Genomic DNA, 17,911 nt, shown 5'->3' on the forward strand with positions numbered 1-17,911 from the left:
TACCGGTATAATCTCAAATATCGAACGTTTTCCTTCTTCGAAATATCCACAGTGCTGAAGTCAACTCTATTCAGATAAGGGTACAATTCGTTCTTGAGTTCGTCGCACAACGGGCAGGGCTCCCTGGTATAAAGAGTAAGACTAGGCAGTTGGTTAGGCGGTAGCTGATCTTCCTGATGAAAAATAATCAAGGATGTCAAATGAAAACCATGAAATGAAACTATTCTGAATATTAAAAAAAAAGAATACAACATAGAAACACACTGTCGATAAATTCAATTTAATAAATCTGTCAGCTTTCAAAGATCAGGAAATTAATCATATAAATTTGAACTATAAAAACATACCAATGTCACCTATGTCGAATAATATTCAAAATTTCAAGCAAAGAATTCCAACAAATTGGAAACTAATATAGAAAAATATTGATTATTGAACTTAAAAGTGTTAAAGAAAGTGATATGAGATGTGAAGGTGGCGTAGTTATGCGCCACTTCTTTTCTTTTCATGATCCACACAGCTTTGTTAAGAGTTTAATCGTTTAATGTAGGTAATGGGCTTTCCCAATAATGTGTTGTGTTGGATAGAATCGTACATGGAAAACCGTAGTTTGGTGGTTAAATGTAATGGAATTACATCAGTTCCCTATGATGTGAAACTAGGTGTTCCACAAGGGTCTGTTCTGGGTCCATTGTTATTCTTGACTTTTATCAATGACTTGCCTGAATTCATATCAGATTGTCGCATAACTATGACAATATTACAATCACTGTTTCTGGAAAAAATGAGAATGAGTTATCGATGACAATTAATTTAGTTATTGACGAATTCAGTAGTTGGTGTCAACGTAACAAACTAATTTTAAATAAATCATTTGTTAGGGGGATTTCTGTTGTAATTCAGTCACTTTGATTGAAATAAAAATATCAAAAGAAGTTGATTTTCTTGGAACTATTTTAGATGAGAATCTCACCTCGAGAAGTCACATACAAAAAGTGTGCAGTAAACTCAATTCCGCTTATTATTCGATCAAACAGTTAAAACATTGTTTAGATAGGTTTGGTTTTAAATGTTTACTTTGCGAATGCCTACTCCCACATCAGTTTAAAATAATGGCTTGGAGATGTGCAAAGGAATTTTCTAGAGTTTTCATCTCTCAAAAACGACTGATAAGATTGATATTCAACCTGGGGTACCAAGAAAGTTGTAGACCCATTTTCAAAAGAGAACACTTGTTGACTGCACCCGCAATTTATGTAATGAAATGTGTCATTTTTGTGCACAGGAACCTTGACTTGTACATAACGAACTTGCTTGAGCATTCACGGTCGTGATACTCGCCATGCTACTGCTCTGAGGCTGCTGATCCCTTAACATAGGAGATCATTTCAAAAAATTTCCATTATATAATGCCATAAATTTTTATAACACTGCCACTTTCTATAAAGAGGTTGAATTCTGCAAATTTGTTCAGTAAGAAAGTTAAAAACTTATTACTGACAAATGTTACTACAGTCATAAGGAATATTTAGAGGATTCTTTCACAGAAGAATAATAAGATATATAATCGTTCTAATTTTTCACTTGCTGTTTTGCTTTAGTTTCAGTGTTCTGACTGGCGATTTTATCGTTTCTTTTACATGCAGTGTGACCCATTTTTAATGGAAACGCCACCCTAAAATTTGAAGTTGTAAACCGATTTTAATTTTTTTTGAAATATCAAGTATTAAAAGGTCTACTTTGGGTCAAAATTTGAAATGTTTATTAAAGTTTCAGGGCATACTACGATATTTTTTCTTAGTCGAAAATCGGGATTTTTCATTAGCAATACACCACTGGATTCAGAGTGCCTCTAAACAGGTGTGACCAAAATTTTATGAAAAAATATTCATTATTAACAAAGTTATGTAAAGTGTGAATAGGCGTGAGCCACAATAAACCCTTGCGGGTTGCGGTGGAGGGTGGAATGGACCCACTCACTATGGACCTAACCTAACCTAAAGGAATCAATTGCTTTCTTCCTTTCTTTGAAAAATTCCCATATTTTTTTGTATAAATTTGGAAAAGTAGAAAGCCAAAACTTTTCTTTCCCAAAAATCAATCTCTCCGAAAAATAAACCCCTTTTAATACAGACATATTCAAATTCTCGCAATAACTAGTGATGTATCTAGGAAAATACATTGTTCTATATTGAAATTTTTTCTGATGTATAATGTACATACTTATTATATTAAATTATAGGTAACTGTGTACATGAAATTGAATTTATATTTTCTGAATTGTTTATTATATAATTCCAATTTAATTCTACTGAAATGTAGCAGAAACTCACCTTATGTGGAAACACTAGTCACTGCTTGCCACCTTTTTGAACCTAAATGCCACATGGTGCACGTTATCAGAAAAACAAAACTCTCAAGATAAGGTCAAAATGCCAAGTTTGATTCCTAACAGAGCTTCTGATCAACAGCGGTTGTTGAATGGATTATAAAATAAACGTATCTAGAGAGACAATATCAAGTTAAAGGTTCAAGTGACTGAGAGGCATTATACTGTTGTGAATGATTCCCTGAAAAAAATTACGAAGGCCGCCGCTGGTCTTCGGCAATCGATTGTGACTCAACCAAGGTCGCGCTCAACTCGACTTGCGTTTCTTCGAGAGACTTCTCTGTCAGCTTCCATTACAATATATAAACACTACCAACAGGCAGATGGGGCAAGTCCAGTTAAAAGTACGGTACAAATTCATTTAATAAGGCGATAGACATCTGAGTATCAGTCTGAAGTTTCATTTGAAGTGTTTTTTGTGATGTATTGTCAGTGTGGCAGTGAAATAAAGTTGAGTTTCATACTATAGTGTAGTTCATTAATTATTGTCAAACCCACAGGAAAAACGTAACAAAACTTGTTTTTTTTGTGTCGTATCAGTGATCCAAATAAGATTTTTCTGATCCTTTGCTCAACCAATCCGTCATTGGACATTATACTTCACCTTCAAAGAAAACTACTTTATAAAATTTTTCTTCACTGTATAATAATCAAACAGCTATTTCTTTGTGAAAAACAGTTTAATCATATACACCAAAATAATAATTCTTAATGAGTAGAAGATTCTCAAATATCAACAAAATTATTTATAAATATAAAATTAACAGATAAAAAATTTGGATGACAAATATAAACCCAAATTGAACTGGACTTATTTTTTATCGTTACATATAATGTAAAATGATACTTCAACATCCAACTGAATTAAATTTGGAATTAGGTGAAAATTAAATTACGAATTATTGAATTAAACTGGTGATTGCTAAAAAACTGATCAGCATCCCTCTTTTTCTGAGTTTAATAATAATGGAGGTATCCAATTCCACAGAAATGTCGAAGATTTTTATCTTTTGCAGTTGAAAAATCCCTAAGTAACAAGGAAAAATTAAATCACCGAAACCAAATCTTATTATTTCTACTATCCATTCATGAATTCGTCTTATTTTCACAAATGAATACTATAAGGCCTTGTTTTTCATTGCCCTGGGTTCCTTTATTAATTTTTAATGATGATTTAATTTCACTCCCAAATGTATGATGTATGAAAATTTAATTTAGTATCATTGAAGAAAAGTGTCCAGTTACAGTTTTCGGAAAATAGGAAAACCTAAACGTCGTTGGTGATTTCAAAATAAAAATTTTACGAAACCGAAAAATCTGATGATGAACAATACGATCCGAAAACTAGCATCCATGTTCATGAGCATGGATTGTATGTGTCACATTGGAGTGTACTCATCTGTGATATTTATACTAATCAGTGCAGAATTTTCAATGAAAAACAGGTAAAGTTTATTGATGTTTCTTCCTAGTATACTCTGTGTCCGAGGTAAAGAAGACCACCATGGGAAAATCGGACACCGCGGGACGTACAAAGTCATAATGAGTTTTTTTGCTGTCAATTTCAGGACGTACAAAGTCATAATGAGTTTTTTTTGCCGACAATTTCAATGATGTATCACATATATTCGGAATTTCTTAGATTTTGAAACAACACAACAACAAGGTTCAATTTTTGAATGACGGCCCGTTCGTATATTGGGCACACACTGTATATTGTTGTGATAGGTACTCCTGTCAAAAATTCCTGTGAACCAATTGACAGAATTGACATTGGACTGTGTTATTTAGTCCAGATGGCGGTAGCTTGTTGATTATTGAATTACCCCCTTGTTGTGAGTGTGAGACCGATTCCTACCCTGAGATGATGGGTTTTCACGGTATATTGCCTGAGTTGTGTTAGAAATCGCACTTCAAAAAACCCTTGTTGATTTTTTGTTCGCATAACTCTTCTGGAGAGTTCAGAGGGTTGCCCTTCATAGGAGGATGACGACTAGTTAACGGAAAAATCCTTCAACTCGTATTTTCCAATGTGATTTCCTCAAAAAAAAAATTGAACAATACACACGAAATACCCCACTTTTTTTAAACACTTTCTTCTCTTCTCGCTGAATATTTATTTTGGTATACCTGATGACAAGGAAGGAATGGTTAGGAATGGTTATTATGGGTTAACAGGCTCTGTGCTGGCGTGGTTTCTTAGTTACCTTAGTGAAAGAAAACAGAAAACAAAAATTGGTTCAAAAATATCTGATGAGATAGATATCAACATTGGTGTTCCCCAGGGAAGTGTACTTGGTCCACTTTTATTTATTATATACCTAAATGATATTTATTATGTTCCTGGGCTACATGAACTTAATCTGTTTGCAGACCCTACTTATAAAGTAGTATAAACATTAGTTTATACTTCGGAAACAGAACTCAATGATGCTGTAGATACTCTCAAAGGTTCTATGAAGAACATCGAAAAATATTTACATATGAATAAATTGAAATTAAATGCAGATAAAACAAAAGCTATGGTGATAACAACTAAGTATAAACTGAACTCTATTGATTATAATGAAATAAAAATTGAAATTGGTAACACTACCTTGGAATATGTGTCTGAAATAAAGTATCTGGGAGTTATTGTTTAAAAAAAAATTCTACAAGGGACTACGGGAATTTAACAATTTACCAAATGCCATTAAAGAGGAAAATACTGTGAGAGGGTTTAAAAGTAAATTATTGGAATACCTAGAGCGTTAGTTAGTTGGAAAATATGTATATTATATATAGTTACTATATCAATATTGGTTTTCAACATTGGGTCTTATAAATTGTATATTTTTTATTATTATCTTTTTATTCAGTTTATCTTCATTATTGTTATTATCTATATACAGATTTGAATTTTATTAATATTTTTGGCACTGTGGAAATTTAAATTGTTAATTAGTTATTATGTCTTGTAAGATTAGGATGTATCCTATAATAAAGATTACTACTACTACCACTTCCATTTCTGTTCCTCAATGTTACGAAAAGTTCAACATCAGCAATTGGCAATTCAAGCTGCTTGTACCCACCCTAGTTATTGAATGTCAAATGATCAATAAAACATCACCCCTATTGAATTATTTTTTAAATAAACAGCCCTTTATTTTACTCCTTTGTCACCAAGCACAATAAAAAAAATTAAAAAATGCAAGTACATTCAAATACAGTTGAAAATTTGATATTTATGGAATGACTTGAAATTCAATCAGTTGATAATTCACCAGTTACATATTAATTGGATTTACAAGTACAGAAAAGCTGCAGAATTAGTTGAATTGACATTTACATCAAGATGAATATAGTTGTACTTTTTGAAACTCTTTTCTTTTCAATAAACTTAACCAAAAGCATGACCTAAAGTCAGATTTATCGGTTTGAAGTAGTGAGATTGAAGAAACGGACTATTACCACAAAAAGTTGCGGCAATGGATCGTATTTCAGAAATACGGAAGACAAATGATCAATTAAAATGCAACAACAGTAACAATACCTTCCATACAACCGTAAACTCACAATCTCTCAATCATGATCGAAGAAGCACCTCCTCCGCCATTACAAATGGACGCCACTCCTTTCTCTCCGCTCTTCAGAGCATGCACTAAATGAACGACGATTCTTGCTCCAGACATACCGATGGGGTGACCGAGACTTACAGCCCCACCGTGAATATTCACCTTCGCAGGATCCAATCCTAGAATCTGTTGGTTTGCAACGACGACAACGCTGAAGGCTTCATTGATTTCCCACATGGCCACGTCTTCTTTTTTCACTCCAGTTTTCTCCAATAACTTCGGAATGGCTACCGCAGGAGCGATAGGAAAATCTATGGGGTCGCAAGCGCCATCTTGAAAACCTACGATTCTAGCTAATGGTTTAACGTTCAGGCGCTTTGCGGTTTCTGGAGTGGTCATGATGAGGGCAGCTGCTCCGTCGTTGAGAGTTGAGGCGTTTCCTGCTGTGACGGTGCCATTTTCTTTCTGAAAAAGGGTAACTAGATAATAGTATATTGTACAACAAGTGAGAAAAACGACATATTTCTCATGAGCGCAGAAGTTTGTTGTCATTTCCTCACACATTGTACACTGTACTTTACATTGTACATTAACTCATTTTTATATTTTATTTAAAATAGTAATGAACAGTTATATTTGAACAATTTTGTGAAGTAATTGATGTGGAAACGTACTGAGCTTCCACAGCATTGTTGTGTTCAGGTTCTAATGACGCTCCTCAGCATCTAGAACTGAGACCATAATGTTGATAATTTCAATCTTCTTCATAACTCTTCAAAATAAACTAACAAGGTATTTTCGGAACAAAAATTTACCTTGGCTTACATTTTTCAGTCCATAAAATTTTTGTAAGCGATTTCATATTTTTCTCTTGATGTGCTTGGTAACAAATTACATCTATTGCTTTCTGAACAATTTCTGAAGGTGTATTTTCCAACTCTTAATCTTCGTATTTCATCATATTGAATATTTAATAAATCTGAACTGTTTATACTCTGACAATCAACAATAAAAACAATAAAACTATTTTCGTTGGGTAAGTTGACAGCAATAATTATGCAGTGCTTCGGTTTTGTTGTTATGGAAACGCCGACAATGGGCTACTTGGATATTGCACCATTAAATTTCTAGGTGTAACTATGAGTGATACACTTGATTGGGAATCTCACATAAGTGAAACAATAAAAAAATTGAACAGTAAGCTTTACCAGATCAGATGTCTTCAGAGAGTAATTATTATAAATGTTCTGAGAAATTATTATTTTGCGGAAATACAATCCCGACTATCATATGGAATTTTATTATGGGGTATGTCGTCTTCAGTACAAAAACTATTCCTAGTACAAAAAAAAAGCATATATACATTGGAAGTTTCCTGTTATATACATAAAAACAGAAACAAAATTTCCTGTCATAATGACATCCACAATTACACAACAAGATTCAGTCATCATCTTTAAACACCCCAAAATCAATTGAATATATGCCTGTATGGCCCTATTTCCAATGGAATTAGGGTTTACAACCATCTATTGACAAAAATCGATCAGGAGGTATCTTACTTCAGATTCAGAAAAACGCTGAAAACATACTTACTGGATAACTCGTATTAAACAATGGACGAGTTCTTATCTTCGTAGTGAACTCTCTTTGCTCCTTATTGCATTTTAAAGTACATGTATTGTTTGATTTGTTTGATGATTATTATTATTATTATTAATCGTCGGCGTAGCGTTTGTTCCCTTCAAAATAGTTTCCCTCAGATATAATACACGAGTCTCTTCAATCTTGGGAACGGGAAAAAGTCGCAGGGGGCCAAATCTGGTGAATATGGTGGTTGAGGCATGATTACGGTGTTGTTTTTTTCTAAAAAATCACGAAAAAGAAATGACGAGTGAGCAGATGCATTATCGTGATACAAAAGTCATGAATTGTTTTTCCTTTCAACAAATCTGAATCGCCGTCGACGTCATTCACCAAATCTGGATCGCCGTTGACGTCGTTCCACAATTTTTTGGTCAAAATTCAGCAATTTCAGAACAAACATGCCCCCACACGATTCATGCCCAAAATTTCTAAAAAAAATTGCTTCTCATGAGCCAATTCTAAACAAAGAATCGTGAAGACAAAAATGAAGATTCTCATTAACCCGGATTAAAAAAATTACCTGAAAAACTGTGGCAAGTTTTCCAAACTTGTCGAAATTCACTCGTTTATATTCTTCATCTGCAGACAGCACAAAATCCGGCTGTCCCCTCTTTTGTGGTACACTCACAGAAACCAGTTCGGCATCAAAAACGTTGTTTTTGTATGCCTCAGCACTCCGTTTGTAGCTGCTGATAGCAAAGTCGTCTTGTTGTTGTCTAGTGATGCCAAGTTTTTTCGCCGTATTCTCTGCGCAGTTGCCCATGTGGATTTTATTGTAAACATCTATCAGGCCATCGCCGACAACTCCATCTACTAAGTTCACTCCTCCGTAGGGAGTCTGGCCTCTTTTCAAATAATAAGGTACATTCGACATGGATTCCATACCACCTGATAAAATAGGACAAAGATTATAAAATTTATTCATTTACACATTTTTTATAGAGTGCATACGTAGTCTCCCCACCTCATCGTAACTTATGAAAGGAACAAGATAATTTTGTTGGACAAAATTTTCGTAAAAAGGCTTCATTTTTACTACTTTTTGATATAATTGCCAAAAGGGTGCTACCAACTTTTTTTTTCAAATGGGAAGGGTGTCTTGTGCTACCATATTCAATAAGAAATTTCACTCTCGATCCACCACTGTTTTACTTTTGAAATTCGGTTCAACCTTTGCAAAGTAATTAGCAGTTGAATTTTCTTTTGAAGAACCAGGAAACGATAAATATAATAATATCAATGGAAAATGCATCCATAACTTGCTCCAGTTTGTTCCAGTATATGTTCACCTCTCATTTTTTCATGATGTATTTCTTTCATGTATTCGTTTCATTATAAAATGTTTCTGGGATTATTTTGTTGCAAACACCTCTTCTCCTATCTGAAATGAACTGTGGTTGTATATCAGATGTTACATATTTCCTCAGAAACATATAGAAGCATCATATCAGGTGATCTAGGGGGCCTTTCTAATGGACCAAGTTTGTTTATCAACCGGTTTGAAAATTTTTCGTAGTGATACTTTCAAACAGGCCTTTCGTAATAAGAAGGTAGCTGTGGTCTTGCTGGAAGGTAACATCAGTTGAAAACCTTTTTTGTCTTGTCAAATTTCCTAGCCGGTAGATAAGCAGATGTGGTCCTTAAAAATAGCCCACTGGATCACCAGATATGGCGCCTCTAGATATTTTTGAGGGGATATGTGACATCAGAAATATACAAAATCTGAATGATATGGTGTTTAATTTACTGAAATTGAAAATATTTTTAAATCACACCAATAATTTACTTTTTCTAAATGAATTTTGATTGTTCTTTGAAGAATCAAAGTCTTCCATGACACAGTACAAATAGTGCAATTTTCCATTAATAATGATTTTTGTAAAATCATTCACATATATAAAAAATAAGATAGGGCCTAGCACGGATCCTTTGGGAATCCCATACATATTTTGGAGAAGCTGAATGTTTTATTTGCTACCTTGACAATTTGATTTCTGTCAGATAGAGAAGTGAACAAATCGAGGGTTATGTTTTGTAAAAAATTTCTAAGGCAACAGAATATTAAACCGAAACGATTTTGCGGAATTTAGTTCAAATCATTTAAAGGATTTTGCAAAGATACAGAGGATCATTTTAGAGTTAGTGGAAAAGTCAGAACGAAGAACTTTAGTTTACTGGATATGATTCTCACACTAATTATTGACTTGAGAATTTGCGAATTACAATGAGGCGACGCATCAAAACTCCAACATCTGTTGAAGTTCAGTTCAACTTCATTGGAAAAATATAATGGCGGAAATGATATCGGTGAATTGAGAATGAGTGGTTGCAATGCAGGGTATACGGTATCACAGATATGAAATTATATATTTATTTCCAAAGTCAAGAAACCTGTTATACTTGGTAACTGGGGAGGTTACAGTAACAAGTAAACTTACGTACCAGCAAGTACCACTTCTTGGTCGCCTAGCTGCAAACTTTGGGCTCCAAACATAACGGCCTTCATCCCTGACGCGCAGACTTTATTAATTGTGGTACAAATGGTAGACTTTGGAAGCCCGGCAAACAACGCCGCTTGTCTCGCAGGAGCCTGCCCCACCCCTCCCTGACAAACGTTTCCCATGAAAACTTCCTTGACTTCATCTTTTGGTATGCCAGCTCTTTCGATCGCTGCTTCGATAGCAACAGCTCCCAGTTTTGTTGCTGACAAAGGTGCAAGTGGTCCCAGAAAAGTGCCCATTGGGGTTCGGGTGGCCGAGATGATAACGACTTCATTTTTTGAGGATGAGCTGAGAAACCGACTACCCACTTGGAGAACCTACAAAAATGAAATATTTTCAGAAAAATGTGAACGTATGACGTAGGGTAGTGTTCATTCTCGAGTGAAATTTTCGGAATTCAAGGTTACCTTCAAAGGTCTTATGCAATAAATCATAGCTGTTAATTTATCACAATCAACTAAAGCAGAGTTGTAACTAAACTAAGACTTTTTCAAGAATTATGAATGTAAATAAAGAATAATCGTTCGTGGGGTCCTCAACTCAACGTTATCACAGAACTTTGACCTTTCAATGTATTCAGTGTGGTAAGCAAACAAGATAATTCATATTGTTGATTTTATTCAGGCATAACATTCACAAACACAAAAGTACATATATTCTTAATAAATTCATGAATATTTATTAAATTTTGATTTAATTTTCATGGACAATATTAGAGAGGTTAGGAGGGAAATTTAAATTCAACTTCATTTTTGAAGGGCATAATAAATGAGATTGAAACCCCTCTATTATGAGATTTTTTCTCGGAAATTTCTCACTCTCTAGTTTCAATCGAAAATACTTTTCCCTCATCAAAAAAAAGGCTGTCTCTCGGCGCGCGTTTCTCTAATCAAGTTGAATCATCAGGAGTACATTACAAGTAAAAGTAAAAAAAAATCAACGTGTAAGTATGTCGCAAATATAACTGCACTCATGTAAATTTTCTTTTATTTTTTTAGTACATCCTTTCAAGAGGAATTTGTAGATTGCGAATATTTTTAAAATATTGCAAAATTCCACATGACTACGTATTTTATATAAAGCTGTAGTGGTGAAGACAGACCTAATACTTGTGCGCATGCAGTCCTTTGCCAATCATGACCTGTTCGTAGTGTCCATCACCTCACATTAGTGCTTACACTCTAGTGCAGTCAGACATTGCTTGTTGATTGACTACAAATTACAGGTGAACATTGTTTTAGCGCAAACCCAGGTGGGGTTTGGGTCCGATTCAGATCAACTTTAGTGTGGACTCCACCTGTAGTAGCAACATAATTCTGGAACTCCTGGCTGTATAGCCCTGGCAGCTGAAGCGATCAATGGAAAAAGAAGAAGAAGAGATTTCATTGGGTTAGTTTTTAGGTTATTTTGTCATTTTTGACATTTGTGATGTTTATTTTGGATGAATTATTACTAAAGAGTAGATTACTCATCTCATCATAGTTTTATTGACTGTACTTTTGATGGTGACCATACAAAAGTGTTACAATATTTTGAATAATTTTTGTAAATACCAACATGGGCAACTCAAAAGGCGGAATGGGAGGTACAAGCCAATCTTTGAGAAATGATATCGCTGAATTTGAATTCCATGGTTCCTTTGAAGTAGAAACATTAAATGGATTATATCTTAATGATATATACATTCCAGAAGAACTCATTTTGAATATACTCAGTTATGTACCTGCGAAAGATATGTTAGCTCTAACATTGGTTTGTAAGAAATGGTGCAATATTATCAAATCGGAAAGTCTTTGGATGGACATATACAATAGGACACATTCCAGAAAAGCAAAGAATATACCGTGGTATGTATATTATTGCTACTTTACTACAGACAATTTCTCCAACTTGATAAAGAATGGAAATGGCCAGGAAGGGTTCAAGCATTGGAAGATTATAAAAAATTACGGTGATGAATTCAAAATAGAAAACCCACCTATGGGATGTGATCCTTTGCCATCTGATGTTCCAGAGTTTTACGGACAAACAGGATGCTTTGCTACTTCTTTTCATGAATGTTTTAAAATCCAGGTGTGTATATCTGAGTTACAATTGCTGATGCTGCTAGATATTGCAGTAATTTTGTTCCTATATATCTTCAGCAAAAGAGTAATTAATTTGCAAAAAGTATGATACATTTGCTTCTTACCGTCATCTGGGAATATAACTTTGCACAATCTGAAAAATGAACAAAACTAAGTCAGTAGAGAACCTGCTGAAGTGAAATGAAAGGCAAACTGCGAAGTTGATCCCAAAAATAACTGCGTAATATGAACCACTAAAGATCCCAATCAGTCAGGAACGTAAATCTATTGAAAACTCTTTTCCTCACCATAACAAAAATGCTGTATCCAGACATGCTTTTGGTTAACCAAGTTAGCATCATAGGGAGATGAGTAAAATAGATTCATTTCAGGCCAAATATTCCAAATTCTACTTAATGAGTCAGTAACTTGTTGTATTCATAAGGTGAATGATCATTGGAGTGAATGAAAATTATATACTTGATCTTTACTTGGGTTAGATAAGTTTAGTCGGTAAATATTCAGATTGATGCCTGCAGAAGATTTTGAAAAACAAAATTGTTTGCACTCTCATGAAATTATAAGCAGGACACAATTCTGAAAAAAACAAGTAGCTCTTCCCTCATTCCAAAATTATGGCTCCTCAAAGATCAAAATAAAGTAATATTCCACCCACTTTTTTGCACCAAAACGATTGGGATACTCATGATTTTATTCACCAGGTCACCTTTATACATTATTCCACCTTGCTTCACTTTTTTTTGCACAAATTCATCTTTTTCTATGGAAAAAATATATTTTTTGTCAGACCTATTTTCTGGTGGCAGTTCATTGTGCAATTGACAAATTTGAGGTTATAAATTTACCTTGGTATGATGCTTCGCTTGAATGTAAAAATCGATTGGGATCGGAAGGTTACCATCACCTCACTGTAAACCACACATTTCAAATGAAACCATTTTCTACAATCACTTTTACATTCTGTAGGGATATGGTTTGATTCCACAATAGAATCACAACTACCACACACAAAAATATTTGATGTACTTTTACAGTCCTGAGAACAAACAGAATTTTCCTAATTTTTCTTTCCTTCATTCTCCTATAGCTGTACTTTTTTTGACACACGTCAGAAGAGTGTATTGTCCAGATGTCACATTTGCTAGTCTATATGATTACACATACAGGGTGTTTTATGAGAATTCACTTTAGATTCATATTTCCTTTTCATCCTCTTGGATATCTATGAAATATCAAATGTAGGACAGTTGTGGAAAGATCAAACAAGATTATAATTATAACAATTTCAATAGTATTCAGTTAAAACTATTGCTCTATGCTGCTGTAAGACTACGAGTATTGAATGAAGAAAGAAGGGTCGCTTAAGACAAATAATTATCCCTAATTAAACTGTTAGTTTCCAAAATTAATAAGGTGGCTGCCATTAAAATACTGAGAGCTATTTTAAAAGCCTTGCATGAATACCTGGGAACTGCTTTGCACATATATCGGACTGCCCTGTTTTGGAGCACAAAAATCATTTGAAATAAATCTCTAGAGGAAATTCCCCAGAAGACAATTCCATATCTGAAATGGGGATCTATGAGAGCGAAATAAGCTGTTCTCGAACAGGAGTAGCCTAATTCAGAAGACATGACTCTTAGTGCATAGCATCCTGAGGCAAACTTCTCACTTAAGTTTATGGTGTGATGCTTAAACTTTAATTTATCATCAATATTCACCCTAGAAATTTATAATTATGTATCCTTTCTATGATTTCGCTGCCAAGCCAAATTTCAGATAAGTTGCAATGTAAAGTAAAAATGCTGGATTTATTAATATCAAAAGATAATTCATTGTCACACTATTCTTTGATTTTGTTGATGTCTTTGGAGATGGTCTCATGAAGAGTAGGAATGTCCTTTTTGTGTCATAGTAAGGTAGTGTCTTTAGCAAAGAGGGTGATCGTGGCCGTTATATCTATAAAATCTAAATCATTTATGTAGATGAGAAACAGAATTGGGCCAAGGATCGATCCTTGAGGTACACAACATTTGATGGTCTGATAAGAAGAACACCTGGTTGACTGTGAAAGATAATAATGGAGAAAATTGATATGCTTGCTATGAAAGTTATCATCTGTTGTTTTTATAATGATTAAAATGTTGATATCATCAGCTGAACAAGTCGCATAAGTTTTAGGTGATTTATTCGTTCAAATTGGATCATTTATAGGCAATTTGTATATTTACAATGACTTGAAATGTTGCTATTATCATCGTATTTCCTCATTGCAGGAAATCAGTCTGATTAAAAAACGTTTACTGATGTATATTATGGACAAGTTTATGCCACATCTATATGTAAGCGAATGGATGGCTGGTAGATTTGATTGCGGCTGTATGTATACTTTGGGTGTACAAGGACACAGCGAAAAATGCTATGATATTTTGAATCCCGATGAATCAATGGAACTTCTGAGTGAAAGTGAAAACTCGAGAATCGATAATTGTTTTAAATCCAATCGTACAGAAACAATAGCACAATGGCAAGGAAGAGAATGGCAGAAGGTGAGTTGTCTTTTTCTTTCAAAGAGTAGAAAAAAATACAAAAATGAATAGAGGCGAGACAAGAAAGTTCATGAAAATTATCAATAAGATTCTCAGAAGGTAGGAAATTCAGAATGATGTAATGTATCTACAACATACATCAGCTCTTACCAAGCTTTACATATCGCAACCCACTAAATAAGTAAAAAATTTAAGTGAGACCTCCAACCCGATGTTTGCAATGTGAAAGTTCACATAGGCTGGCTGAAAAAAGGAACATATTGATTTCAAATGTAATAAGCTACCTACAAGTTCTTGCAAAACGTCAGGGAATGCAACGACTCAGTAATATTGAATCTTCTTCGTAAAAAAACATGAAAATTATTCATTACTATTCAGCAATCGTTGTTGATGCTTATATAGATTAATTATTCATCAAAGGCCTACATGTCTCAAACACCAGCAGAAGTAATCTCATCAAAACCAACGGAAGGTATTAATGACAAAAGTGGTAAAGTCATAAAAAGCATTGCTAGGTTTATCGCAGAGCCCTCACAAAGGAACAAGTTATCTTGTAAATTATTGTCTGATTGGCATACTAAGCCATATTGCTAAAATATCCGAATCAGCATATTCTAAACGGCTAGCTAAGTATATTTAATGGTTTCATCGGCTATCAGACATTCAGTAAGGGTTCAGAAACACCTAATCCATCATCAGTGCCATAGGAGATGAATTGAACTATATAGAGGGTTAATAATGAAGGTTTCAATGACCTAAACCTTTGTTTTGAATTTCATATCTCACAAACAACTTGAGGGCGCTATATACAATGTCACTCGGTATATATCTCTTTCATATATATTCAAAACCAAGGAGGATCCTGTATCGAAATGAATAATAATGTCATGGTGATATATGTTTTCCAATCTCATTAGATTTTTTTCAGTACCAAATTGATTTATTGATAATTTCAGGTTGAAATTCTGGTAGAAAGATATCCAACCATGATACAATATCTATATTTCGGACATGAGGGTCGTGATACTCAGTTCTGGAAGGGTCACTATGGTAGCAAGATGGCAGGTGGCGTACTCAGGTTCATTTTTGAAAGTATAGAACCTTTAGAAGATATGGGAGTAACCGCAGCAAGAAGGCTTTATGAACCACGGTAGTGAAGACATAGTCATTCTTATATTTTTGTATCAATACAGGAAATCTGTTGTATGAGCTGTACGAAGTGGTCTGAAAAGTTTCATACGTAACAAGACATTTTTTTTCTCCACATAGTCTCCTTATAAGTCTACACTCTTCTCCCAGCGATGCTCTCGTCTCTCATTTGATCCAAATCTATGACCTGAGTATAATTTTCATATTCGGTGACAAAGAAAGTCGCTGGCTCTAGAGTGGTGAAGCAGTTCAAATTGTTTCTTGGTGAAACATAATTCTTTTCAGCAAATGTTGCAATTTTTCACAATTTCTGCCTTCAGCTTGTCAAGTTATTATTTGTAGTTTGCCCCTGAAATGCTTTCTTCTGTTTGAAGATAACAGTCGCTATCACTTTCTCACATTCCACTTTCATTACCAAGTGCTGCCATCTTAACGTTAAGTTCAGAAGCTTTTCATACGATTTTCGTATTATTCAGTGATAGCTGAAGTGATATGTTATTGTTGAATAAGAAATACACAAGTTTATCTACAATTTTTGGAAGCAGCAAACAACCAAATTGGTGCAGTTCTTTTTCAATGAGCCTTTTCCTGAGAATAGTACAGCAAACGTGTCACAGAGGCAGCACTAGCAGTAGGGACAAACAATAAACTATTCATATGTAAAACAGTATTATTTGCGTAATATCAATTTATTATTTATAAATATAAATCTGATATAAAAAATTATTTTGTGCTAGTATAATGCCAACAAAGCATTGCTGTTTTGCGAATTGTACGTCGGATAATCAATATCCGGAAGAAAACGTGTGTTTATACCATTTATAAAACATCATAATAATGAGGCTAGATGTAAGAAATGGATACATGCTTCGAGGAGAGTTTTTAACAGTGCAAAAAATAAATAAATATTAATATGTATGCTCTAAACATGAAATGAATAGTAAATTTTTCATAGTTGATTACCATTGATTAGAATGAGATATAACCTCAATCGTTTATTAAATTATATTCATTTATTATATTAAATTCAATTAATTTCATTACCATATATATATATATATATATATATAATATATATATATATATATATATATATAATATATAATAATATATATATAATATATATATATATATATGATTCATATTTCACTCGGAAATAAATCTGAACTTAATAATTATTATAAATTTCTTTTATTACAGTTTGAATCTACCGCTACTCTTTTACCAGAGTCTGTAAACTAACCTATCTATTAATTCACTTTTTTTTTAAATTACTTTTAAATTACGGCATGTTAGCCAATTTTTGATGTTACAACATTGTTATCCTTTACAGTTGCAAATTTTAGTTTTGCTTCAGGAACATCTTCTTCTGTTAAAAACATTCTTTTTTAATTGTACTCTACCTTATGTTTATATGAGGATTAGACAGTGTTTGTCCCTACCAAACTACTAGCGCTGCTAGTGAGTGATTTTTCGTACTTCAGGAAAAAGGTTCATTGATAGTATTCATGAATATATTCTGCCCTTTTTTCTTCTTGAATATTAAATAATAGTCAAGAAATTTTTATACGATTGGTAAAAATGCTAACTTCAGTTTATGTGTTTCTACGAATATTTAATGTGTTAAGTTATAAATGTTTATGTCAATAAAGATGAATGTTATCACAAATGACTTCAGGTACAATTCTTGTGATTTTATACAGTGTTATCCAAATTGTGTATTAAATATGCAATAACTCATTTTGGGTTCGTTTTCTTAAGGCTTCAACTTTCCCCAGTCTGATGATTGCCCTCATGCAGGCTTCAATAATTACTCTGTTATAATGGTATCCAAGAAAATGTGAAACAGGTAATATTTGAAAGTCCCTGAATTTGTTGTTTTCAAATTTTCGTTTCATTATATTATTAAAAATCAGAACTTTTTGAAGCGAGGATAAAACTATGTTGCTCAAACAATACATACTGTATTTGTATACAGGGTGTAACTAAATAAGTGTAAAACATTTAAGGAGGTGATTCCTTATCGAAAAAA

General features: G+C 33.6%; 2 protein-coding genes and 1 long non-coding RNA gene across 4 annotated transcripts in view; 2 read left to right on the forward strand and 1 right to left on the reverse strand.

The window, feature by feature from the left end:
* The first annotated feature begins 2,247 nt into the window (after positions 1-2,247).
* On the forward strand, positions 2,248-5,842 carry LOC141482121 (uncharacterized). The gene is made up of 2 exons (XR_012465354.1): positions 2,248-5,190; positions 5,248-5,842. It is a non-coding gene; the product is annotated as an uncharacterized lncRNA (long non-coding RNA).
* The window catches only part of Acat1 (Acetyl-CoA acetyltransferase 1), a 38,799-nt gene continuing 26,392 nt past the window's right edge, over positions 5,505-17,911 (reverse strand). Inside the window, exons 1-4 of one of the 2 annotated variants that reach the window (XM_074174780.1) lie at positions 10,502-10,757; positions 10,036-10,411; positions 8,114-8,481; positions 5,505-6,411 (exon numbers count right to left, since the gene is read on the reverse strand). In XM_074174780.1, coding sequence (XP_074030881.1) covers positions 5,944-6,411; positions 8,114-8,481; positions 10,036-10,411; positions 10,502-10,528 — 1,239 coding nt within the window. In that variant the 5' untranslated portion in view covers positions 10,529-10,757 and the 3' untranslated portion in view covers positions 5,505-5,943. Of the gene's footprint in view, positions 6,412-8,113; positions 8,482-10,035; positions 10,412-10,501; positions 10,758-17,911 lie in introns of those variants that run through there. The other variant, XM_023166534.2, reaches the window with a different exon arrangement.
* On the forward strand, positions 11,502-16,411 carry LOC111510613 (F-box only protein 6). The gene is made up of 3 exons (XM_023166536.2): positions 11,502-12,167; positions 14,458-14,730; positions 15,687-16,411. Exons 1-3 carry the CDS (start codon positions 11,652-11,654, stop codon positions 15,882-15,884), a joined length of 987 nt encoding a protein of 328 aa, XP_023022304.2. The 5' UTR covers positions 11,502-11,651; the 3' UTR covers positions 15,885-16,411.

This window comes from Leptinotarsa decemlineata, unplaced genomic scaffold (assembly GCF_025532065.1).
Source record: "Leptinotarsa decemlineata unplaced genomic scaffold, Ldec_3_MD MMD2_tig00000882_RagTag_RagTag, whole genome shotgun sequence".
Lineage (NCBI taxonomy): Eukaryota > Metazoa > Arthropoda > Insecta > Coleoptera > Chrysomelidae > Leptinotarsa > Leptinotarsa decemlineata.

Excerpts from the sequence above, each read along its gene's own strand:
- LOC111510613 (XM_023166536.2), top strand. The coding sequence starts at position 11,652 with ATGGGCAACTCAAAAGGCGGAATGGGAGGTACAAGCCAATCTTTGAGA. Across the intron at positions 12,168-14,457 it reads ATGAATGTTTTAAAATCCAG|GAAATCAGTCTGATTAAAAA; the intron begins GTGTGTATATCT and ends TCCTCATTGCAG. Across the intron at positions 14,731-15,686 it reads AAGGAAGAGAATGGCAGAAG|GTTGAAATTCTGGTAGAAAG; the intron begins GTGAGTTGTCTT and ends TGATAATTTCAG.